At 39.6% G+C, this 26,029-nt stretch overlaps 1 protein-coding gene across 4 annotated transcripts in view; it reads right to left on the reverse strand.

The window, feature by feature from the left end:
* HS6ST2 (heparan sulfate 6-O-sulfotransferase 2) overlaps positions 1 to 26,029 on the reverse strand; it is a 286,829-nt gene that overhangs the window by 28,508 nt on the left and 232,292 nt on the right. For 2 of the 4 annotated variants that reach the window (XM_038588330.1, XM_038588331.1), the window contains one exon: positions 19,424 to 19,510. The exons of the other annotated variants lie outside the window; for them this stretch is intronic. In XM_038588330.1, coding sequence (XP_038444258.1) covers positions 19,424 to 19,510 — 87 coding nt within the window. The remainder of the gene's footprint in view (positions 1 to 19,423; positions 19,511 to 26,029) is intronic. 4 annotated transcript variants of the gene reach the window in all.

Raw genomic sequence — 26,029 nt, forward strand, 5'->3', positions numbered from 1 at the left:
TTTAAGAACTTGCAGAATTGAGAAAGGAGGCTGCCACACTGCCCAAGAGTCAGAGCTGCTTTGCCTGTCTTTGGGGAGCCAGGCCATGGTGGCTAAAGACTGCTGTCCCACGCTATGCACTCTGAGTATTCTCAGGCTGGATTATCAAATTTATGCTGTCCATCAGGGCTTTTAAAAAAGTACTCTATGTTGGCAAATCGAACTTCAATTAAAAAAACTACAAAAAAAAATTTAAAATATACTTTATTCAGAACTCAATATAAATAACAGATTAAGGGCAACCTGGGTGGCTCAGCAGTTTGGAACCTGCCTTTGGCCCAGGCCATGATTCCTGGAGTCCCAGGATTGGGTCCCATGTTGGGCTCCCTGCATGGAGCCTGCTTCTCCCTCTGCCTGTGTCTCTGCCTCTCTCTATGTGTCTCCCATGAATTAAAAAAAAAAAAACAGATTAAAATGGACTCACTCAGAAAGATGTGGAGAGGAGGCCTGGAGTCTCATTATTTACCACTTTAGACTCCCCATCATCCCGTTTCAGCAGGCACTGAGGTTCTGCTTCAGAGCCTAGATGGAAAAACCACTGATCTACACAAAGGATGGGCATGATGAGTACACTGCAATGGCTCTGTGATCCCAGGTAGTTTCTTTAGACCTCTTTTAGCCTTTTTTTCCTATCTGCTGAAGGCCAAAATAGAAATGGAGAATGGTGCTGGGAAGGTAGATTCTCGCCCAGGAAGCCTTTGCAGGGCAGGAGTTCGGGGGGGGAGAATAGTTTTTTCTCTTGGTACTCCTATGCCAGCACAAAATGCCTTGTAGACATTTGGAAATGAATGGTAATGCAGACTTCCATATCACAAGAGAGAAGAAAAAATAAACAGCTATCCCCAATACTATGCATTTCTTCTTTGCCAGCAGGTGGGTGATAGAGACCTGGATACTCAGGTAAAGAAACCTCCTATTGCCAAACTTAGCATGTTTACAGGGACAAAGCTGGTTATGTCTAATTACTCCTCAAAATATGAATGATAAAGGAGACTGGAGAAATGAATATTAGGGGCAACCACTGCGGACCTGGCATAAAGATGGTAGACTTTCTCAGGCAAAGACATGAACCTGTTGACTTCCCTTATGTGGACTCACACTTTCTCCCCAGAATCCTGAAAATCACTAGAAAGTGTATGTGTGCCTGGTTATTTTTTGGTGAGGCCTGTAGAGATATGAAATTGTTTTCATACCCTCCTAGAAATGCTAGGAGAGATGACAAGGATGATTTGCACTTCACAGGAGGAGGAGCAGTCTGGGGAGTCACGTGGGTATGGAGGGGGAGCATACTATTTTCTGACAAAGATGACAACTGAAGTCTTGAAGGTTCCATAGGCATGATTAGGGGAAATGAAGGTAGACATGCAGAGCTTCCCATTAAAGCCAGTGGAGCATGTGTTTCCTCCCCAACAATGATGAGAAAGACACTGCTGTCGAGCCACCTGGAGGTAAGCCTAGCACTCCTACTTTAGTCAATTATGATCTTTGATGCTCCTAAAGCAAAACTCTTTAGATTCCAAGACTTGGGGAATCACTGCCCTGGGCTCAGCTCCACAATACAGCCACACTTAGAGGTTGTCTCTGCTGAGGCACCTGGACATCCACCGTGAGGGGAATCTGCCAAATTGAATGTGATCCATGCCACCTAAGCGTGTGATCAGTTCCTGAACCAATGTCATGGGGTGGTTTCAAGATTAAATGAGAAAACTCATGCATTTAAAGCACTTCAAATAGGTACACAGGAAGCACCCAATAAAGAGTACTGCTCATTTTTCAATTCCTGGCCCTTGTTACTGTTGGCAGTGTTTGCTTACTCCTTTTGTTGGGAATGCATTCTGTAAGTTCTCTACCTGCTTGTCAAGAATGTTTTGTTAGTTTTTTCTTTTTTGTTTTGTTGGTCAGGTGCCTAAATTTAAGCAGCCTGATTTTCTGAGCAGCCTGCTCTTGAGCTCTATGGAGGAGGGAAAATAATTTAGGATTTAGAGAAAAATGGGCCCTGGTTTCAATCATGGCTCTGCTACTTACTATCTCTGTGGTTTTGAGCAAAATATGTCATTTCTCTCAGCCTTAGTTTTCCCATCTGTAAGCTGTAGATATAATTTCTGCTTCATATGGTTGTTGGTAAAATTACATGAGATAATGGAGGAGAACACTCTTAGTGCACTATGAAATGCTATGCAAGTAATGATTTTTTTGTTTTTATTTATTTACTTATTTTTTATTATTAGGCATTTCAGGCTTACTCAGACTTGCTTCCCTTCTCCCTCATATGTATCTGCCAGTTCAAGCTGAGCTTTGCAGACAGTCATGGCCAAACATATATCAGGTCTGCCAGACTGCACAGGACTAGCCAACTGATCACTTTGATTAAATTATCCAGTCAAATCAAATAGCCTGTTTTCTCAATCGTCCCTTTCTCCTGCCACATTCAACCCCACCCAAGTGACCCAACAGTAGCTTGTGATATCACATACACATATCCTCCAAGCAACATGATGTTCCAGGACCATCTTCACCACCCGCAAAGTTTCTAGGGATTCTAGGCACTGTGCACAGATAATTTGTGCTTCAAACGTATGTGACACCTTAGTCATTCAGTACAAATGCTACTTCAAGCAAGCACTACCAGATGGTGGTCTGAATTTGACAGCATCACCAGCATTTTCCAGACAAAATTTATAGTTTCATCATCGGTGAGTTGAGTTCTGTCTCATTTTTCTTTTTTATTTAATCTTTAGTAAGCAACCATCCTGAAAACTCAAAGCATGTTGTGTAATGAAGTAACAGCCACTGACCAGTGATGTTTTATTTCTGTCCTCCCTGCTCATGATGCAGCATGCAGAGTAATGGAAGTGTCAGCACCAGGTGCTGGTAGGGGAGTCTCAGATACAATCATCCTTATCTTCAAGTTGGAATACTAAAGAGAAGGTGAGATTTCACATTTCATAGCCCCTGCAAAATCTTCTCAATACTGATCAATACTATTCCCTTTGAGAAAGGCCTCCAGCAGCAGGACCAGTCATCTCACCTTTGTGAACCTAGGTCTCCTACAGTCTCTAAGTACAAAGGGCATCTCCAGAAAGGATGAATTAATTTAGTCTCATGGGACAAGCACAGGCATGGTCAGAGTCTTGGCCCCATCACCTATAAGCTATGTGACCTGGAACTTTCCAGCGTCATCTCCGATTCCTTGTCATAAAAGGAGCTTTATAAAAAAAAAACCTTTGCTTTATAGGCCTATTATAATGATTAAACAAGATAATATTATGTAAAGAATCTTGAACAGTGCCTGCAACATAGAGAGCACCCAATAAATTGTAGCTAATAAAAACATTATTACATGTTTGCAATATGCAAGGAATGGTTCTAATTCCTTTATATATGTTATCTTATTAAATAAATTAAATCTTTCCTCAAATGTCACTTTTCAGTGAGGTCTTCCCCAACCACTATTTAAATTTACACATTTCCTGCCTGCACCACTCCTCATCCCCCTACCATGTCCCTTTCCCCACTTATGAGTTATTCCTTTTTAAAATACTGTAGATATTATTTATTTGTTTAATAACAGTATTCCTCCACAAGAATAGGCATAAAGGCAGGGAATGTTGTCTGTTTTGTTATTTGCTGTATCCTCAGTCTACAACAGTACCTAGTACCTAGTAAGCACTCAACAAAATGTTTGAATGAAGGGAGAATTTAATCCTCAAGAAAATTCTATGAAGCAGGCATTATTCTCTTTTTACAAGTGAAGAAACTGATACACAGAGAGATTAACTTGCCCATGGAAGTGTTGGGATTTTAAAGAAGCTCCAGAGTGTGCCATCTTAACCATTATACTATACTGTTGCTTTTCAAGAACTCATGAAGGGAGAGAGGGGGCAGAAGCGAGAGAGGAGAGAGGAAGAAAACACAAATAAGAAAATGAGGGATCCCTGGGTGGCGCAGCGGTTTGGCGCCTGCCTTTGGCCCAGGGCGCGATCCTGGAGACCCGGGATCGAATCCCACATCGGGCTCCCGGTGCATGGAGCCTGCTTCTCTCTCTGCCTGTGTCTCTGCCTCTCTCTCTCTCTGTCTGTGACTTAAATAAATAAATAATAAATAAAATATTTAAAAAAAAAAAAAAAAAAAAAAAAGAAAATGAGAACAATGGGAATAATGTATGAGATTCTATAAACTTTAGAGTTCTTCATTTTGTTTTTTTGCTTTTTGTTCTGCACCTCTGTGAATAGGATCTACTTTTTCTCTGATGCAATTTCTGTGCATTACTGTGGGAAACTAGCTTTGGTTATGTGATAAAGGCAGCAATCAATCTTTTGTCCCCAAGTTGCATCTTTAGAGAATACTATCATTGTTCAACTATCACTCCATTGTTAAATGTGTCTTTTTACAATGTTAAATTGGTGGAAATGATTTGCACAACAAAAAAATCATACCTATTCAACACTGTACTAGAGGTTCCAGCCAGTGCAATAAGTTAAGGAAAAAAAGCATCCATATTGGAAAAGAAGAATGAAACTGTTCTTATTTACAAAGACATAATTGTCTATGCAGAAATTCAAAGGAATCTACAAAAAAAGCTCCTGGAACTAATAAGTGACTTTAGCAAGTTCATAGGACACAAGATTGATATAAAAAAATCAATTGTACTCATATATATGAAAAGTAAGCAATTAGAAATTGAAAAAATACTATTTCCTATAGTATCAAAGTATGAAATATTTAGGGATATGTCTGACAAAAGATATGAGTGACACGTACACTGAAAACTATGAAACATTTCTGAGTAAAATAAAAGATCTAAATAAATGGAGAAATACCATGTGTTTGTGGCTTGGAAGGTCTAATATTGTTAAGATGTCAGTTCTTCCCCAATTATTTTAATTGAGGTATAATTGACATATAACATTATATTAGTTTCAGACCTACACCACAATGATTTGATATTTGTATACACTGCAAAATGATCACCGCAGTAAGCCTAGTTCCATTACCATATGAAGTTACATAATATACAGTAAAATATTATTGACTATAGTCACCATACTATACATTACATACACACGTCTCATTTATTTATAACTGTAAGTTTCTACCTCTTGAACCCCTCCTCCTATTTTGCCCACCTCCAAAACCACCTTCAATCTAGCAATAAATGTTCTCTGCATCTATGAGTTTTGTTTGTTCATTTGTTTTGTTTTTTAGATTCCACGTATAATTAAAATTGTATGGTATTGGGAACCCTGGGTGGCGCAGCGGTTTAGCGCCTGCCTTTGGCCCAGGGCGCGATCCTGGAGACCCGGGATCGAATCCCACGTCGGGCTCCCGGTGCATGGAGCCTGCTTCTCCCTCTGCCTATGTCTCTGCCTCTCTCTCTCTCTCTCTCTGTGACTATCATAAATAAATAAAAATTTTTTAAAAATTGCATGGTATTGGTCTTTCTCTGCCCGACTTATTTCACTTAGCAGTATACCTTTAAGGTCCATCCATGTTGTTGTGAATGGCAAGAATTCATTCTTTTTTGATGCCTGAGTAGTATTCCATTATATAGACATATATCACATCTTCTTTATCCACTCATCCATTAATTAACACTTTGTTTCCATATCATGGCTATTGTGAATAATGCTGCAATGAACATAGGGGTGCATATAACTTTTCAAATTAGTGCTTTAATTTTCTTCAGATAGAGACCCAGAGATGGAGCTGCTAGTTCATGTGATAGTTCTACTTTTAGTCTTTAAAGGAACCTCCATACTGTCTTCTACGGTGGCTTCACCAATTTACATTCCTACCAACAGTGCACAAGAGTTTTATTTTCTCCACATTCTTGCCAACATTTGTTATTTCTTGTCTTTTTGATAATAGCGATTCTGGCAGGTGTGAAATGATGTCTCATTATGGTTTTGACTTGCAGTTCCCCAATGATTAGTGGTGTTGAGCATCTTTTCATGTGCCTGGTGGCAACTGAATGTCTTCTTTGGAAAAATGTATATTCAGATCTTCTTCCCATATTTTAATTTGACTTCTTTTTAGTTGAGTTGTATGGATTCTTTATATATTTTGAATATTAACCTCTTATCTGATGTATGTTTGCAAATACCGTTTCATTCAGTAGGTTGCTTTTTCACTTTGTTGATGACTTCCTTCATTGTGCAGAAACTTTTTAGTTTGATGTAGTCCCATTTGTTTATTTTTGCATTTGTTTCCATTGCCTTTGCAGTCAGATTAAAAAAAAATCACCAAAAGCAATGTCAATAAGCTTACTGCTTGTGTTTCCTTCTAGCAGTTTTTGTGGTTTCTAGTTTCATATTCAAGCTTTTAATCCATTTTGAATTAATTTTTGTGTATGGTGTTAAGATAGTTGTTCAATTTCATTCTTTTGCATGTAGCTGTTCAGTTTTCCCAGCACCATTTATGGACGAGAATATCCTTTTCCCATTGTATATTCTTGCCTCTTTTGTTGTAAATTAATTGGCAATATATGCATGGGTGTATATCTACCTATATATATGTCTATCTATATAGATAGCATGGGCTATCTATTCTGTTCTATTGACCTACATGCTGTTTTTAGGCCAATATATCATACTGTTTTGATTACTATAGCGCTGTAGTATATTTTGAGATCAGGGAGTATGATGCCTCCAGGCTTATTATTCTTTCTCAAGATTGTTTTGGCTATTTGGGATCTTTTGTGGTTTCATACAAATTTAAGGATTATTTGTTCTATCTCTGTGAAAAATGCCATTGATATTTTTATAGGTATTGCATTGAATCTACACATTGCTTTGGGTAATATGGACACTTTAACAATATTAATTCTTCCAATCCATTAGCATGGAATATATTTCCATTTAGCTATGTATTCTTTAAATTCTTTCATCAGTTTTCAGGGTAGAGGTCTTTCACCTACTTGGTTATATTTATTTTTCGGTATTTTATTCTTTTCAATGTGATTTTAAATGGGATTGTTCTCTCAATTTCTCTGATACTTTATTGTTAGTGTATAAAAATACAACAGATTTTCATATATTAATTTTGTATTCTGCAATGTTACCAAATTCATTTATTAGTTTTAAGAGTTTCTTGGTGGAGACTTTAGGGTTTTCCATATATAAAGTTATGTTATCCTCCAATGGTGACAGTTTTACCTCTTCCTTTTGGGTGCTTTTTATTTCTTTTTCTTGACTAATTCCTCCAGCCCGGATTTTCAATACTATGTTGAATAAAAGTGGTGAGAATGGGCATCCTTGTCTTGTTCCTGATCTTATAGTGAAAGCTTTCAGCTTTTCCCCATTGAGTGTGATGTTAGCTGTGGCCTTGTCATATGTGGTTCATATTATGTTGAGGTATATTTCTTTTATACCCACTTTTTTTTAAAAGATTTTATTTATTTATTCTTGAGAGAGAGAGAGAGAGAGAGAGAGAGAGGGGCAGAGACACAGGCAGAGGGAGAAGCAGGCCCCATGCATGGAGCCCGACGTGGGACTCAATCCCGGGTCCCCAGGATTATGCCCTGGGCTGAAGGTGGCACCAAACCACTGAGCCACCCGGGCTGCCCTTATACCTACTTTGTTGAGAGTTTTTACCATAAATGGATGTTGAATTTTGTCAGATGCTTTTTTCTGCATCTATTAAGATGATCATATGATTTTAATCTTTCATTTTGTTAATGTGGTGACTCTCATTGATTGCTTTGTTGATGTTGAACCTTCCTTCATTCCTAGAATAAATCCTACTTGATCATGGCATATGATGTTTTTAATGTATTCTTGAATTTGTTTTGCTAATATTTTGTTGGGGATTTTTGCATCTGTGTTCACTGGGGATGCTTGGTCTGTAATTTTCTGTTTTGTGGTATCCTTGTCAGTGTAATGCTGACCTCCTAAAATGTTTGGAAGCATTCCTCCTTCTTCAATTTTTTGGAAGAATTTGAGAATAAGTGTTAAGTCTTCTTGAATGTTTGGTATAATTCACCACTGAAGCCATCTGGTTCTACACTTTTAGTCTCCTTGCTAGTAATAAATCTGTTTAGATTTTCTTTCTTCATGATTCAGTCCTAGAATTGTGTGTTTCTAGGAATTTATCTATTTCTTTTAGGTTTTCCAATTTGGTGGCATATAAATGTTCATAGTAGTCTTTTATGATCCTTTGTATTTCTTTGGTATCAGTTTTAACTTCCCCTCTTTCATTTCTGATTTTATTTATATGAGCCCTCTCTCTTTTTTCTTAGTGAGTCAGCTAAAGGTTTATCAATTTTGTTTACCTTTTCAAGAGCCAGCTCTCAGTTTCACTGATCTTTCCTTTTGTCTTTTTAGTCTCCATTTCATTTATTTCTGCTCAGGACTTTATTATTTCCTTCCTTCTAATAACTCTGTGTTTTGTTCCTTTTTCTTTAGTTCCATTAGATTGTTTATTTGAGATTTTTCATGTTTCTTGAGGTAGGCCTGTATCTCTATGAACTTCCCTTTTAGAATAGCTTTCATTGCATCCCACTGATTTTGGTATGTTGCATTTTCTTTTTTTTAATAAATTTATTTTTTATTGGTGTTCAATTTACCAACATACAGAATAACACCCAGTGCTCATCCCGTCAAGTGCCCCCGCCCAGTGCCCGTCACCCATTCACCCCCACCCCCCCACCCTCCTCCCCTTCCACCACTCCTAGTTCGTTTCCCAGAGTTAGGAGTCTTTATGTTCTGTCTCCCTTTCTGATATTTCCCACACATTTCTTCTCCCTTCCCTTATATTCATTTTCATTTATCTCTGGGTATTTTTGGTTTCTCCTTTGACTTCTTGTTGATCCATTGGTTGTTCAATACCATGTTTAATCTCTACATACTTGTGATTTTTCCAGTTTTATTTTTGTGACTGATTTCCAGATTCATACCATTGTGGTTTAAAAAGATGTTTGATATAACTTTAATCTTCCTAAATTTATTGAGGCTTATTTTATCATATAACATATATTGTATCTTGGAGAATGTTTCATGTGCACTTGAGAAGAGTATGTATTTTGCTGCTTTTGGATAGAATGTTCTACATATATCTATTAACTCCATCTTGTCTAATATATCCTATGTGTCCTTTAAGGTTGAAGTTTCTTTATTGATTTTCTGTCTCGATTATCTATCCATTGATGCAAGTGAAGTGTTAAATTCCCCTACTATCATTGTATTGCTGTTGATCTCTCCTTTTGGGTCAGTTAACATTTGTTTTATATATTTAAGTGCTCTTATGTTGAGTGCATAAAGATTTATAACTGCTATACCTTCTTGCTGGATTGATCCCTTTATCATTATACCATGCCCATCTCTGTCTTTTATTACAATTTTTATTTTAAAGTCTATTTTATCTACCCCAAAGTGTAGTTATCTCAGTTTTCTTTTGGTTTCCATTTGCATGAAACATCTTTCTCTATCCCTTTACTTTCAGTCTGTGTGTCCCCTTCTATCTGAGGTAGGCTGCAGGTAGATGGATCTTGTTTTTTTTAATTCATTCAGCCACTTTGTCTTTTGATTACAGAATTTTGTCCATTTACATTTAAAGTAATTATAGATAAGGTATGTACTTATTACCAGTTTGTTGTTTACTGGCTCTTTTGTTGTTCCTCTCTGTTTCTTTCTTCTTCTCTTGCTCTCCTTCCTTGTAGTTGATGCCTTTCTTTAGTGTTATGTTTAGGTTCCATTATCTTTTGTATATCTACTATAGGTTTTTGCTTTGTCATTACCATTAAGCTTACATATATCAGTCTATATATGTATCAACATAGACCGATGGCAAGTTAAGTTTGAACACATTCTAAGATTTTACATTTTTTACTCCCCCATACACATGTGACACAATGATGTCACATTTTATATCTTTTATTTTGTGTATCCCTTAATTAATTATTGTAATTTAGTTATTTTTACTAGTTTTACTAGTTTTGTGTTTTAGCCTTCATCTAGCATTATAAATGATTACTACCTTTAATGCATATTTACCTTTGGCGGTTGGATTTTTATTTTTGTATGTTTTCTTATTACTAATTAGCACTTTTCAATGTAAAGAAATCTGTTTACATTTCTTGTATGGCTGGTTTAGTGGTGGTGAACTCCTTTAGTTTCTCTTGTCTCTCTCCTTTAATTGTGAATGATAGCCTTGCCAGGTAGAATATTGTTAGTTAGAAGTTTTTTGTTTTTGCTCCTTTGAATATATTATGCCATTTCTGGCCTGCAAAATTTCTGCTGAAAAATCAGCTGACATTCTTATGGGCTGGAGAGAGGAGGGTGTTCCTTGTATATAACAGGTTCTTTTTTTCTTGCTGCTTTTAAGATTCTCTCTTTAGCTTTAATTTTTGACATTTTAATTTGACACTTTATGGCTCTCTTATTTTGACTTCATCTTATTTGGAACTCTCTAGGCTTCCTTTATCTGGATGTCTGTTTCTTTTCCTAAGCTAGGGAAGTTTTCAGCCATTATTTCTTCAAATAAGTTGTATGTCCCTTTCTCTCTCTTTTCCTTCTGGGACCCCTATTATGTGAATATTTTTCTACTTGATGTTGTTCTTTCTATAGGTCTCTTAAGCTATCTTCATTTTTAGAAATTCTTTTTTCTTTTTGCTGCTCTGTTGGGTGGCTTCTCTCTCTCTCTCTCTCTCTCTCTCTCTCTCTCTCTCTCTCTTTCGTTTCTACTCTCTTAACTTCCAGGTCACTGAGCCTTTCTTCTACTTCATTTAGTCTGTTGTTGAGCCCCTCTAACATACTTTGAAGTTCAGTTATCATATTCCTTAGCTCCATGACTTCTGTTTGGTGCTTTCTTATATTTTCTGTCTCTCTGCTGAAGTTCTCTCTGTGGTCATTCATTCTTCTGAGATTGGTGAGCATCTTTATAACCATTTCTCTGAACTCTTTATTTAGTAAATTCCTTATCTCCCTTTTATTAAGTTTTTTTCTGCGGCTTTATCTTTTTTCATTTGGAGCATTCCCCTTGTTTCCTCATTTTGTCAGACATTCTGTGTTTGTCTTGTGTATTAGGTAAACCACCAATCTCTCCCAGTCTTGAAGGAGTGGTCATAGGAAAACAAAGAGTGTGTCTCATTCTGCTGTCTACAGCCCCCTGGAGGCAGTAGCCTGCCAGGAACTGTTTCTTTAATTGTTTCAGTTCTGTGGGGCATAGAAACATAAGCCCCCCTGGCCACCAGAGTCAGGTCTTCAAGGAGCATTCCCTATATGGGTTGCATGCACTTATTTGGTTTGGCTGGGTCACAGGGGAGCACATGGTTGTGGCAAGCTCACCCAACAGGTTTGATTGGGCAGGGTCATGTGGTACAATAGTCCAGGGCATGCAGCACTAGCAAGATAGAAGGAGAGTACAGATATGGCACCTTCAAGTGACCCCATCAGCAGAAAGAGTTCCAACACATCCCTGCGCCTTCAGCAGACACTTTACAATTAGCCAATAAATCTCCTTCACACACGGTCTAGGCATTTTCAACCTGCTGCTTTTGCCATGGGTCCCAGGGCAAATGAGGCTGTAAGAGCCTGTTAAGTGCAGTCTCAGTTTCCTCCAGACCTTTGGGTCTCCTGACTATAAGCCATGTTGGTTTTCAAAGCCAGATGTTTTGGAGGCTTGTCTATCTAGTGCAGTTCCCAAGGGTTAGGGTTGCCAGATGTGGGGCTCAAACTCAGGGATATGCCCTATATTTGTGAGATTCCATCTATCTGTGGGTTGCCATGCCCACAGGGGTGGGTTTTTTGGCAAGACTATGTCTCTATCTCACCTTCTCATCTCAATCTGGCCTTTTTACCCTTTGCTGTGAAGGAGCTATTCAGCTTGTTTACAGGTCTTTTTCAAAGAATTTTTCTATATATAACTATAGATTTGGTGTGTCCATGGGAGAAAGTGAGTTCAGGGTTTTCCTATACTGCCATCTTAAACCACCCTCTCCCAAGATTTGATATATAAATTCAACACAATCCCTTCCAAAATCCCAGATGGCTTTTTTTCTTTCCCTGTAAATGTATAGGCTGATTCTAAAATTCACATGAAAATATAAAGGACCTAGAATATCCAAAACAACTTTGAAAAGGAAGAATGAAGTTGGACTCACACCATCTGATTTCAAGACTAATATAAACCTAGGGTGGTCAAGGCAATGTGGAATTGGTATAAGGATAAGTATATCCATTGACTGAGAATCTAGAGGTAAAAAAACAAAGAATCTAGAAGTAGATCCATATATATATATATATATATATATATATATATATATATATATTCAGTCTAGAAGTATACTGTTTTTTGACAAACATACCAAAGTAGGCCAATGAGAAAGATATTCCTCTAGTGAAATGGTACTGGAATGAGTGGATATCCATATGCAAACAAAATTAAAATAAAAATCTAAAAAAACCTTTGATCTTGACCTTGCACCAAATAAAAAAATTTCACTTAAATTGAATAATTGTCTTAAATGTAATACCTAAATCTGTATAAAACATCTAGAGGAAAACACAAGTATAAACCTTTGCAACTTTGAGTTAGGCAAAGATTTCTTAGATATGATACCAAAAGCATAATCCAGAAGAGAAAAAACTGATAAACTGAATTTCATCAAATTACAAAGTTCTGCTATACACGTAAATGTTTCTACATTCCAGATTTTTAGCCACTAATGGGTTCATAATAATAATTTAGATAACACATCAGTTTTGCCCCATGTTCCCATACTTTCATAGTACTGGAAACCATAGTGAGCCATGTTTAATAGGTTAGTTTTCTGAAAAACAAATATTTGGCCTGGAGACATTAGAAGATGCCTCTTTTTTTGTTTGTTTTTATTTATTTTATTTTTTTTATAAATTTATTTTTTATTGGTGTTCAATTTACCAACATACAGAGTAACACCCAGTGCTCATCCCGTCAAGTGCCCCCCTCAGTGCCCGTCACCTATTCACCCCCACCCCCCGCCCTCCTCCCCTAGAAGATGCCTCTTATTTAGCCTCTGTAATTCCCTCAGCTCAGAAAGAGCTGGTTTGAGAACTAACAATATTGAGGTGAAAGATCAGATGTAGCATTGACGGATGGATAGACAGACAGATGGGAAGAGGAAGCGAAGGAGGGCAGAAGAAAGAGAGACAGAGACAGAGATTTATTACTTGTAGGCAAATATGGGAGTCCTGTTTAACATCACTCTTCCTGGCTTTCCTAGGTTTTCTTGAGCAGGAGAGCAGGAGTGGAATTCTAGCTAGTACCTGGGAACTGGACATAGCTATGCTAGAGCAATGCAAGTGACAGTTCTCAATCTTTTTTTTTTAAGATTTTATTCATTTATTTATGAGAGACACAGAGAGAGACGCAGAGACATAGGCAGAAGGAGAAGCAGGTTCCTCACAGGGAGCCTGACGTGGGACTCGATTCCCAGACCTAGGATCATGCCCTGAGTCGAAGGCAGACGCTCAACTGCTGAGCCACCCAGGAGTCCCTGAGAGTTCTCAATTTTGTATATTTCAGAGGTGAAAAGAGAGTTACCAAGGTCCACTGTTCTAGGGAGCGCTATGTTGACTCCATGGTTTTGTATGACAGGTAAGAAGGGAGAAAGATGGCTCCTGCTTTCCAAAGCTCCATTAACAGAATCAGTCTTCTTGATTAAGCTGTAGAACCATGGACAGTCAGGTATTTGGGGGGGCATCTATTATGTTAGTAAGTATACTCTTCATCTTAACCATCACAGAGATACATGCAGAACTGCTAGAAAATGTTTCATGGCTGAAGTATTTCTTCCTGGATTTACTACTAATTTCTTATCTAACCTAATCTGCAGGAATTATTTATGTGATGCTAGTGGTTTTGGGGCTTCTGCTTTCCCATTTTCAAAGTTGGCAAAGCAGATAACCATGCAAGCTGTACCATCTAGAGCTCTCATTTGGTCAGAATCATATTGGCCAGGTCACCGTGTTCCCAGCTGCAATAGGTTGGCAGCTGAAGCAAGCATAATCACTAGGTGACATTATTAAGCACTTATCCTGTGCCAGATACTGGGAGATTCTTACTTAGATTATGGCATTTCATCATCACAATGGCCTAATGAGATTGGTACAAAGGTAATCAGCGGTGGAGCCAGGATTCAAATCCAGGTCTCTCTGATTCCAAAGCTGATGTCCTTTTGAATACACACAAAGCTACACGATTAATTTATTTCAAGCGATCTTTGAAAAGCCCTGTGCTGTAGCCATTAGCTCTAGGTTAAACCCCAAAGTATGTCCAGCCTGTGTGTTATTTACCCCTTGTTATTGGAAGTCTTTTTCAAATATCTTAGGCTACTTTCCTGCCTTATTAATGAATGCACTTTCTGGAATAGATTTGATTTTTTTGTTATGACCGAAAGTCTCACACTATCCCAGATGGAGAATATTGGAGGAAAAGGCAATTAAGCTACAAGTGAACTGATTCTCAGGTACAGTTGACTAAAAGCCACTTCTAGGAATGCATTCTTTTTTTTGGGGGGGGGGTTAGGAATGCATTCTGACATCAGTTTATGCTTCTGTCATTTATCTTTTTCTACAAAGGAGTAACTACAGAGAAAGACAGAGATAGAGATTGCAGTCAGTTTAACAGTTCGGTTTGTCACAAGACTTTGTGATACTAGATTTAGTCTCATAGCTAAACTAAGGCACCGATGACATCATCAGCAGGTAAAACTACAGGAACTATTTGACAAGTTGAATACTTGGCCACCTGATTGTTATGTTCATATAGCACACAAACATTTTGAAGTGAATGTCCCCCCCACACACACACAGTTTCATACAGAGAGGCAAAACTGGGGGTTTTAGCAATAGTCACAGACTACTGTGAAATGCTTGGCTCTCAGTTAGAAGACATGACACACTCATGAGATCATGGTGTGCAGGATTCAGACTCCAGGGATACACATATAAACAGCTGAATCTGAACATATAACTGCACCATGCTGAGTCCATACAGAACAAGCAAGACTTCACTTCTTTTTAAAGGTGGAAAGTTTTTCATTTGGCTCCTGCCAACCAAAGCCAAAGGAGTGTTGGTGTGTTTAGTTTATTTATGAAGCTATGTGCTCCTAACTGCTCTCATCTAGAGACTGCTAAATAGATAAACAAGTCTGCTTATTATGAGACAATTCTGGCAAAGACAGGTTCGAGTCCATCTTCCTGTGGCATCTGCTACTAGGGTCAGCTCCAGGCAGATTTGTGAAGTGAGCAAGGTTGACTTGGTCCTCATATTCCCCTTCTGTACTCCTTTGACTCTATTTTAGCATTCCTCCCTCTCTGGCTTAATTACTTTAAGCCAACATTTATGGTACTTAATTCAACAATTATGGTATCATTTACCAGGCACTGTGCTTGGGTTCTCTGCCCTGGTCCTGTAATATTCATCGCCTTCACAAGTCTTTGAAAATAGAACTTACTTCTTATCATTCCATAGCCTAAGACTATGGAAAACATTTCAGGCTGAGGGGCTGCCTAGTTTCCATAGTAGTCTGCAACTGCCTGAAATCTAGTTTTTTAATTAATGCTTCTAAATGTTACACACACACACACCCTCAACCTTGATTGACTGATTTGAGGGAGATCTATGAGTTCTCTTTATTGTTGTCTTGATGATGGGGCATTAAAGGTTCAAGATCCCTCAACAATAATGTTGAGAATGGGTGACTGTCCAAACATAACCAGAATGGTGTTAGTTTAGAGCAAAAGGAAAGTGTTTGAAAGTACACACTATTTCCTTTCATCATCACTATTGCTACATTTTTTAAAAAGTGGAATGATTCTAATTTCTCCCCAAAGAGAAATTACTTCCTCCGAAGTCTCCATTTTCACAGTGGCTGCCAGAGCTTACTCACATGTCATGGTATATGGAGAGAAGAGCACTCAGGTGGACATCCTGAGACCAGGCTCCAAGACTCCTTTGGTGTGATTAGCTGAAGTACCTTGCTATCTAGGAGAAGAATTGTAGAATAGATGATAGTAAAAAGAGCAGGTGACAAATATTAGAAGACCAGGATTCTAGGCTGACCTCTGCTACTTGGGGAAAATGACTGACCCTTCTTTTTTTTTTTAAGATTTTATTTATTTATTCATGACAGTCGAGAGAGAGAGAGTTAGAGACACAGGCAGAGGGAGAAGCAGGCCCCATGCAGGGAGCCTGATGTGGGACTCGATCCCGGGTCTCCAGGATCACACCCTGGGCTGCAGGCAATGCCAAACCACTGGGCCACAGAGGCTGCCCTGAATGACCCTTCTTGAGTCTCAGTGTCCTTATCTGTCCAGCAAAAGGGTTGGTCTCATGTAAAGTGTGTTCTGATACAAAATGAAAATTCATAACGGCTTCTTGTCATTGCCATGCATGCTCAGCTGTGACAGTTTAAGTGCTTGCTAGGAACAACCCAATGGGTTAGCAAATGCATTGATTCTGGCATGATGTGTTTCACAGAATAACATATTAACATTACCAAAGGGAACCAAATGTGTGGTTAAATGTAGTGGTCTGGCCTGACTAGTCATGGGTCAACCTCTATAAAACCTATGTTTCCTGATATCAGAGTTATGGCTCTGCACTGATTTTTCTTTCTGCTTTGTCAATTTGGCTCAATGTTGGCATAGAAGAAATTGCATGTATCTCCCTGAAAGTCACTGCCAAGGTAGTCTGGCTCTGCTGCTCAGATATATCCCATTCCATCTGCTCTTCCCTGAAACACAGGGCTGGCTACCCAGCTCAGATCCAGGCAACAAAACAGCAAGCAGAAGTCACAGAACTTTCAAGCTGTAGGTTTTTTAAGCTACTCTGAATGCTTCACTGCATCTCTCTTGGCCCCCAATGGATTGGAGTCTCCCAAAAAGGGCAGAATTGGCCATTTGGTTTTAGTTTTGACCCAATTCACAGCTCCAACTTGTTCTTATCAATGTTAGGGGATTCTATCTTTGTGACTTCCTTTCCTTTTCCTCTTCTGACCTAGCCTTGCTACCTGAGGGGTAAGTGGGAAAATGAAAGGGTTCAGGGGTCTCTTCTCAGAAATCTTCATTGATATCCCCACATGACATCTTCTTCACCACAATCCTGGTGTTGGTTAGGGGTGACTATTGGGGCTCTAACAGAACCCAGTGACTGCTTCATTGTAAATACTATCTTGTCATCCTGTCTCCTCTCTTTCCCACAAGGAGACTGTGAAGTCCTTGAAGGCATGTATTATATCTTGTATTTGTCTGCACAACCCCAGGATTTAGCACAATGGCACAAAATAAACACTCAATGTATTTGAGTTATCATCTTAAAGTAATAAAAACCAAAAAAAATAATTTACCAAAAATGTCCATTTGGAGACCTTGTGGAGGCACGTACTATCCTCTCCAATTTCCTCATGTATAAAACAGAAATAATAATAGTGCCTATTTCATAAGCTTCTGGTGTTGAGGATTAATGAGACAAAATTGTCAAGTGCTCAGTTGGCTGAGAGCATGCACTCTATATATAAACTTCCCAAAAATTGATGGGACCTAAGTCAGATCAATGGACCTGGCACACATATCCATGAAAAGGATAGTGGAGAATTTTTTAGTTTTCTTTAATAACAAAAATAATGAAGAATAATGAGGAATTACCTTAATCTGTGAGTCACATACACAGCAACTAAAAGGCACCCAGCTCAGAATGTGCAAAGAGGGAGGCCATCATGGTGGCAGAAGCTTGGAATGTGTCCAAATACAGCAAGTGCTCTATAAGATCACGTTTATTTACTTAAGAATGTATTTATGTGGACCTCCTACTGTTCACAACCTGAGTATGGTATCAGGTATGCATTCTCTGTGTCATCTGAACTCAAATTTGACCAACACTCCCTTTGTGGCTCACACTGAGATTCTTCACTCAAAAGGTAAGAGACTAGGTCCCTCTAAAGCCAAAAGAAACCAAACAGTGCCCCTTTCAAAGTGCAACAGCAACCACAAGCATCCTTCATGAAACATCAGGGTCTAATAAATGGAGATGGTGCCCTACAGCTGTCAGCATGATAGGTGTATGCAAGGGGCCCAGGGGCAGCCTGCCATTTCTGCAAGCATGGGGCTAGAAGCAATTTTCCAGTGCCATATCTGCTAACTGAGAGTGCACACTGACAGTGAATCAGGACTCATTTGGAAACATTCATCTGCTGGGGACTGTGTGCATCAATTCCCTTCCTTCATAATTTATACAGCATTTTGATTGTGGTGTGTGGTGATAAATAACTGAAACGAGTTATAAGTGCTCAGAGATTTAGTCTTATGTCTTCAGCACAGCTTTTTATATTCTCTAAGATAGCCCACATTCAACTTTATATGCAAACCTGAAATGGGATTCAGGAGGAAAAGAAATGGGGGAAAAAGGCAGCCAACAGAACTTTCATTTTGGGAATTGACTATAAGATCATATTCAAAGTGCAGCATTTATGGTCCAACACTGAATACATAAAATATATGACCATTACAAATTCACCTCTCATTGCAAAACCATGTTCTTGTACTGACATATCTTATTGCTAGATTAGAGCTTTTAGCATGATTAAGGCATCTTTCATCTTCTCCTAGATGCAGGCTGGGTACTCCTTCTGGGCTGTATTTCTACCTATCACAATGCCCTATGCCACTTAGAGACATGGCCTACAGAGAACCCAAGTCATTCACCAAAGGGATGAAGCTGCAGCCACTTCAAAGGGGAAGCATCTAATCAGAGGTATGTCATCTGCATGGGTTCGCATGCTCTGCTGAATCCAATCGGTGGGATCAGCCAATGCTATTTTCTGGAATTAACCCAAATAGTTAAATCTAACATCACAAATATTCAGCCAATACAAGCTTTGGCAATACCACAAAGACAGTTTCATGTAAGACATGTTACATGCTGGTTACTAGGAAAAGAATAAATGTATCACATAAATCAGTGATATGGTTACAATGTAAATGTACTTAAACCAGGACATTCATGGAATGACTTTCCAGATTTTTTGGCTCAACCCTCAACCTTAATGTAAGGGTCAAAGACAGATTTTCATGGGTTTTGCAACTCGTAAAATGATGAAGCAGTGCTGCTGCTTCTTTCTTTAATTTTTGAAACACATAGTCCAAATCTTGCATTGCTTTAGATCCTTGCCTTTCACATTCAGTCTGACTTTCCCATTCCTCTCCTCCCACATCTTCAGTCCTTCATATACCCCATATTCTTGACACATGCTTTACTCATTTAAATTCCCCAGTGACTAGCCCAGGGCAAGGCACGTGGAAGGCATTCCACAAATCTTCGTTGAATGAGTATGAATAAATGACAAAATGAGGACGGCACAAGGCTTGGTGACAGCTGTGTTAAATGCACAGGGACACTTTTCACTTACTTCCCACTCTTAGATGTGTTCCGTGCCTTTGTGGATGATGGAGAATTGGCACCTGGATTAGTGTTTGGAGAACCTCGTCTATCCTTACTATACCCACAGAAAGAATAGAAAAAAATATACAACAATGACCATAGAGACAAAAAGCAATTAGTCATTTCATTTAAATACTTCCAATCTCCCTCTCTCTCTCTCTGTCTCTCTCTCTTTCTCTCACTCCCTCCCTGCCTCTCTCTTTCTCCTGTCAAAATAGACCATGATTTTATCCAGTGGTGCCCTTCAAAGGTAAAGAGAGTGGGAACCACTGGTCAAGTTTAAAGAAAGCTATCCTTTTGGCATTCAAAGCTTGAGCTGGTGGATTCCATTAATGATAGCACCATAGCCCAGGCCCCAAGGGAGGTTCCTGTAAAAATATTGTGTAAAAATAACTAGTCTTTAACATAAAATCCTTTATTTTCAGTCTCTAGAGTGTATGTATTACAAGTTCAGTTCTGAAGCTGCTGACTTTTAGTGAAGTATGTGGATGCCAAATGACTTCTAAAAGTCTTTGGGAGATACTATCAGATGAATTAATAAATTCCACTCATAATGTTAACATGGAAAGGCCGTGAATTCAGATATTCTTTCAGGAAAAGCACCACCTGCTTCATGAGTAATTGAATTTAAATCTCCACCTTCAATAACTCCACAGCTTATGTCAAACCTTGGAAACAATTACGAAATAAATCACTAGGAAGGTCTGCTTAATCTCATCAGGTTAATAAACGCAGACAAATTAATCACTTGAAGGTAAACAAAAAGGAATAATTGATTGGAGTCTTCTTGATTACTTTATTCTATTTTCTTTATCAAACTATTTTTACCATTATCTTCAATTCAGCTGCTCTGCCTTGAAATTATTACTTCATCTTCAGATTTCCATGGAAACCAATTCAAAGGCTTTCTCTCCTAGATGATGTGTGGAATTATTTATCCTGATTTCATCAGAAAGATTTTTTTTGTTGTTACTCAGATCTACGTCAGCATAACCTTTTATGAAAAGTGAAGGTAAAAAAGAAAAATGCATATCTTGGCTTTCAATGAGGATAATAGAGCCTTCCAAAGGCACAGAATATTGTCTCAGAGAATGTCAAAGAGCTTTCCGGATACTTATGAAGCTTTTAAGTGCCTCAGAAATAAGTACCTGTAAGTCACTGTATTTATATGTGGAGTGGCATGGGGGTCACAAAAGATATTCTGCCCTGTACTCATCAGCTTTAAATGGCGACGCAGATGTGACTGGAACAAGAGAGAATCATAGGTTCTGGGTGATTGCAAAGGTAATACAGAGGGTGTGGGCACAGACAAGGGCTAATCAGACAGTTAGCAAAAGCCCCAACAGGTAGGATTCCGTGTCTAGGAGGTCCAAAAAGCACTTCTTTGAGGTATAAGACACCAAGGTGAGCTCCAATCTTTCTGCTGGAGACGACAGACATTCTTTTTTTTTTTTTTTTTTTTTTAAATTTTTATTTATTTATGATAGTCACATACAGAGAGAGAGAGAGAGAAGCAGAGACACAGGCAGAGGGAGAAGCAGGCTCCATGCACCAGGAGCCTGACGTGGGATTCGATCCCGGGTCTCCAGGATCGCGCCCTGGGCCAAAGGCAGGCGCCAAACCGCTGTGCCACCCAGGGATCCCGACGACAGACATTCTAGAAAGAGTGAGCACACATTCTATTCTGGAAGAGATATCAGAAGTCTGTCAAGACAAAGCGCTAGGGTTCTCGCACAGTGTGGGGACCATTTCCTTGTGCTGCTACGGACTTGCCATACTGTGGTTACATTCTGAGTGGGGCCTGCAGACTCCATTCTGAAGACTCCATCTATCCATTATGACTTGCTAGCAAAGAATTCCTTCCTTATCCACGCCTGGGACCATACCAGCTACCTTCCTCATCCAGAGCCAAGCTCAGAAACTAAGAGATAATACCAAACAATGGGGCAAAGATTGTAGCTCCAAAGAATTCAAGACTGTCTCCTTCAGCAGGTTGGGGCAGTCTGATGCAAAGGACACAATATGCTATGAATTGCAAAATTCAAGCCGGACCCAATTTTCCTCACTTCCACATCCTGGTCACTGGCCAATAAACGTTCCTCCACCTAGCCCCTCACTCAGAGAGGGTAGAGTGGAAAACTTCACTGGAAGCATTCTGAGACAAAGGCTCTTTTGATTTTGTAAGCTACCAGGCTCAGACTAGGTGGTCATTTAATGCTCCCAGAGTCACCAAGTTCAGGCATCCCTGTTCTTTTCAATGCAAGAACACCCATTCTGACTGCTAAATTCCCAGGTCTGTGCCTTGGGCACAAGAGTCCGTTATAATCTGCATGACAAGTGACCCCGTTAAAGCTCAATTCAGGGCACTGCAGGACATCAGGGAAAGCTGGCAGCTGGCAGAGGCAGCCTTCTTATTGTTAACTGCTGCTTTAGACAGGGGTGGTCTGGGAGCAGTTGTGCTTTAAAAGATAGGAATAAGGACCCCTCTGACCTACTGCCAAACCCTGTAAGTGCAGATCTGAAGAGAAGAAAAACAAAAACTTTATCAGAGAAAAATCACATACAGAAGGTATGGCACCATGATTGGGGGTAAAAGTAATCAAGCAACCCAAAATGTTTGTTCTGGCAAATAGCAGATCCATTTGCAGACATAAAGTGTATCCAAAAGTGGGGTAGGGACCAAGCGGAATTTGTGGCAGGCTTGATCCTAGGAGTTTCATTTTGTAGCTAGACTAAGAACTGTTGTAGAGAAAGGCTTGGTGGACATTGATGGAAAACAGTCATCCGTCCACCTCAAAGTTCCAGCCTCAGCAGCAAAGTCTGAACAAGACACTATATATAATTCTGAAACCTTGAGACCAAAGGACCCTGAGTTTTCTGGAAGTGCCCCATGATAGAGAAAGAGAAGATCCTGCAGCCACAGACTGTCTGGGAGCCTCAGAGATCTGGAAAAACACAGGTCAAGGACCAAAAGATTAAGATGCTGTCAAAGGGGATCCCTGGGTGGCGCAGCGGTTTGGCGCCTGCCTTTGGCTCAGGGCGCGATCCTGGAGACCCGGGATCGAATCCCACATTGGGCTCCCGGTGCATGGAGCCTGCTTCTCCCTCTGCCTATGTCTCTGCCCCCCTCTCTCTCTCTCTCTCACTGTGTGCTTATCATAAATAAATAAAAATTAAAAAAAAAAAAAAAAAAAAAAAATAAGATGCTGTCAAGAATACTGGCCACTGGATCATCTAGCAATCTCAGGGATTTGATAAATGGATGATAATTTGGGGCATATGAGATGGGAGGGGAACTGTATTGGCTCAGAGCTAGTTTCTTTTTTTTTTTTTTTTTTTTTTATTGGTGTTCAATTTACTAACATACAGAATAACACCCAGAGCTAGTTTCCAACCCACAGATCTGAAACAGATTCCTGTTGTCATTATTTTGACCACTTGTCAGATCTCTACTTTGATCTTCTCTTTGGGTTGCAATCTTAAAGGCTGTGGCCTGAAATCCCTGAGATTATAAATCCAGGCTTCCTCTACTCCTCCTGAGTAGCTATTCTCTTCTGAGATGATTCTTTCCTCCCTCCCTCACACCCAACCTCATCAAAGGCCTATGAAAACTATTCCAGGTGAGCTCCTGCTAGGAAAAGTTAATGAGTGCCAGGGCTCCTTCTGTCTGCCTGGCTGGCTGTCCGTCTCCATCTATCAAGTAAGCCACTTTCCACAGGCTCCACTGATGTCTCCAACACCAGAAACTTGGAGGAAAAAATCTGCAGTATTCTGCACATTGTATTCAGGTGGGGAAACTCCGACTAACCCAACTTTTCAGCATTTTCAAAGTGTTTCTGATTGAATAATTTGATGCTGAAATGGCATCCAGTGTTCTTAACACAAGATGGCAATCAGATCCACTCCAATCTGGATTTTTCTCTTAGATCAGAGAGGTACTTGAGGGAGAAGAACCTAGCAGCTTTAAACACACTCAACTCACTTTCTTGATGGGCAGCATAAACTTCTGCATTTGCTATAGTACTTCGTAGGCTCTTTTTGGAATTAATTCATCTCAGACCCATGAAAACTAGTTGCGCTGCTCTACCTACGACAGCACTGAAATTTTAAAAATGGATTTTTGGGATCCCTGGGTGGCGCAGCGGTTTGGCGCCTGCCTTTAGCCCAGGGCGCGATCCTGGAGACCCGGGATCGAGTCCCACGTCAGGCTCCCGGTGCATGGAGCCTGCTTCTCCCTCTGCCTGTGTCTCTGCCTCTCTCTGCCTCTCTCTCTCTCTCTGATTATCATAAATAAATAAAAATTAAAAAAAATAAATAAAAATGGATTTTTCAGGGTTTTAGGAAATTGAATTTCAGAAGAGAGACTCAGGCTGTCATACTCATTGTCTATATATCTTTTATTTGGCCCTGAGCATGGTGCTTGTTTATATCTTATTGTTTATCTGTCTAGCCCGTAAGAGGGCATTCAGAAAATATTCGTTAAACAAATGAAAAGAGCTGCATTTGGGCTCTGTTCAATTATCAATGTCCCCCAATGACTGGTGGGAGATAGGAAGTGGTGACACACGTGTCACACATTTTCCATTCCTAGAGAAGAATGGACTGGGCAAACTGTATTCTAGTTGGATTCTGGTCTAGTTAAAATTGGCTTGTTGGTTGATCATCATGTGGATTACAAAGACAGGTAAGCTTGGAAAGGATTCTCTAGCAAGTGTGCTTGAGTAGTTGGCTAGTGCCCATGAATAACAAGAACCCTACTGCATTTGTATAGCTCTTCATATTTTCCAGTGTGTGTTCTCATAAGCGATAACTGAGATGAAACCCAAGCAATTGTTAAGGGGTTATTCCAAATCTATCTGGGGAAATGGTAGCTAACTGCCCCCTAGAGATGACTCTAGGTTCCTTAAAGCTCACATGATGAGGAAATGCACTTAAAATATATAGATTCTACCAGGGATAGAAACTCATCTGATCTGTTTCCCCAACAGGTGCTTGAGTTTCCCATACAACATATCCACCAAGTGGTCGTCTTTTCGAAAGGCTTTGAAATCATGATCGTTTCCCCATCATGATTGCTTCCCCAAGAAAACCTGCTTTCTTATTTTCGAAGAGGCTCAGATTTCTGAAGTATTTTTGCCCTTGTTCTGTTACTGAGCAAGACAGCTCTTTAAATATCGATTTCCTTTCATTAGAGTTGATGAGGCTTCTTTATCTCATTTTTCTATCTTGCTAGGTTATGTCCTGAGTAGTTTTCTTTCTTTGCTCCAAACTTTTTTCATTTTCCTCTACCTAAAGTGCCTCAATTATTGTTCATACCCCTTTAAGGGTCCTGCTCTTATTATCTATATTTCTGTTAATTATCAAACAAAGAAAGTTCAGTTTGCTAACCTGTGCTTTCAGTTAGCTTCCTTCCTTAGTTTTTCTTTGCTTAACTGTGGATAATGACAGGTTTTCAGGGAAGAGAACAGCTCATCTTTATTGCTAGGAAGTGCAGTGTTAACTGTGATCTCTCAGAGCATTTATTCAAAAATCTCAAGTTCTAATCCTGGCTGCCAGCAAAGCATATAAATTCTTGCTGTCTTAGGATTCTCATCTATAAAGCAAAGGGAATTAAACTGATGAGGTACCATTCACACATACGTTCACAATTACTTTGTAATTGCAGAGCTCATGGAAAAGATAGCCGGGACACTCACATTATCTTGCCCTCTCCCCTTCCATTAACTTTTCACTCTTTCAACTCCTCACAGGGCATTGGAGACTGGAGCAATATGCTTATTGATTACTGTTGCTATTTTGCTCTCTTCACCTCTTGGTGCATGCTTTTTCTGTCCAGTGAAGCCAGTCACAACCCTGAATGCCTCACTGGGATCAAGAAAGAACACAAATTGGTTCCTAAATTACATTATTTTTTCATTTAAACTGGCTATTCACCTATATCTTTCCCAAGAGCTTGGATCTGAGTTATAGACTATCAGAGCACTCTGGAACTGTGTCTTACAGCTATCACATTCACATCTAGTTCTGGTACTGCAAGGTTTGGGGTGATGGAGACCTGAAATATGATGGGAGCCTGGACCGGAATGGTAGTTTGGGGTGGAAAGAAGGAAATGAGGCACGGCATAGCAAAAGAAATGAGAGAACTCGGGGGCTGACTTCATCTGAAGAATGAAAATAAAGTCTACACAAAAGCTGCTGAGAAGGTGTGGAAGCTGAATGGCTGGGAAAACGAAGGTGCCAGTGAAAGACAGACTGGCTGGGAGGGAATCTGGATGAGAGAAGATGATTCAGTTTGGAGCATACTGAGTTGGGGTGTTGATGGACAGTGTCCAGCAGGCACTTAGAGAGACAGCAGGTCTTAAGAAGAAACACAGGGTCAGATGTATAGTCATTGCTCTGAAGTGGAAGTCAAAGATATGAGGATAGGCAGCAAGGCCTGATGGGACAGCACTCCATTGTGATTAACATGCAGATGTTTCTGGCATGGGGGGGGAGTGCAGTGGGGGTGGGCAGCCTATGCCACATCTGCTTATGTCCGCCCCAGTTTATGGGAATTTAAAAGTGTGTTACAAAG

The sequence above is a fragment of the Canis lupus genome, chromosome X, assembly GCF_011100685.1.
Source record: "Canis lupus familiaris isolate Mischka breed German Shepherd chromosome X, alternate assembly UU_Cfam_GSD_1.0, whole genome shotgun sequence".
NCBI classification, from domain to species: Eukaryota; Metazoa; Chordata; class Mammalia; order Carnivora; family Canidae; genus Canis; species Canis lupus.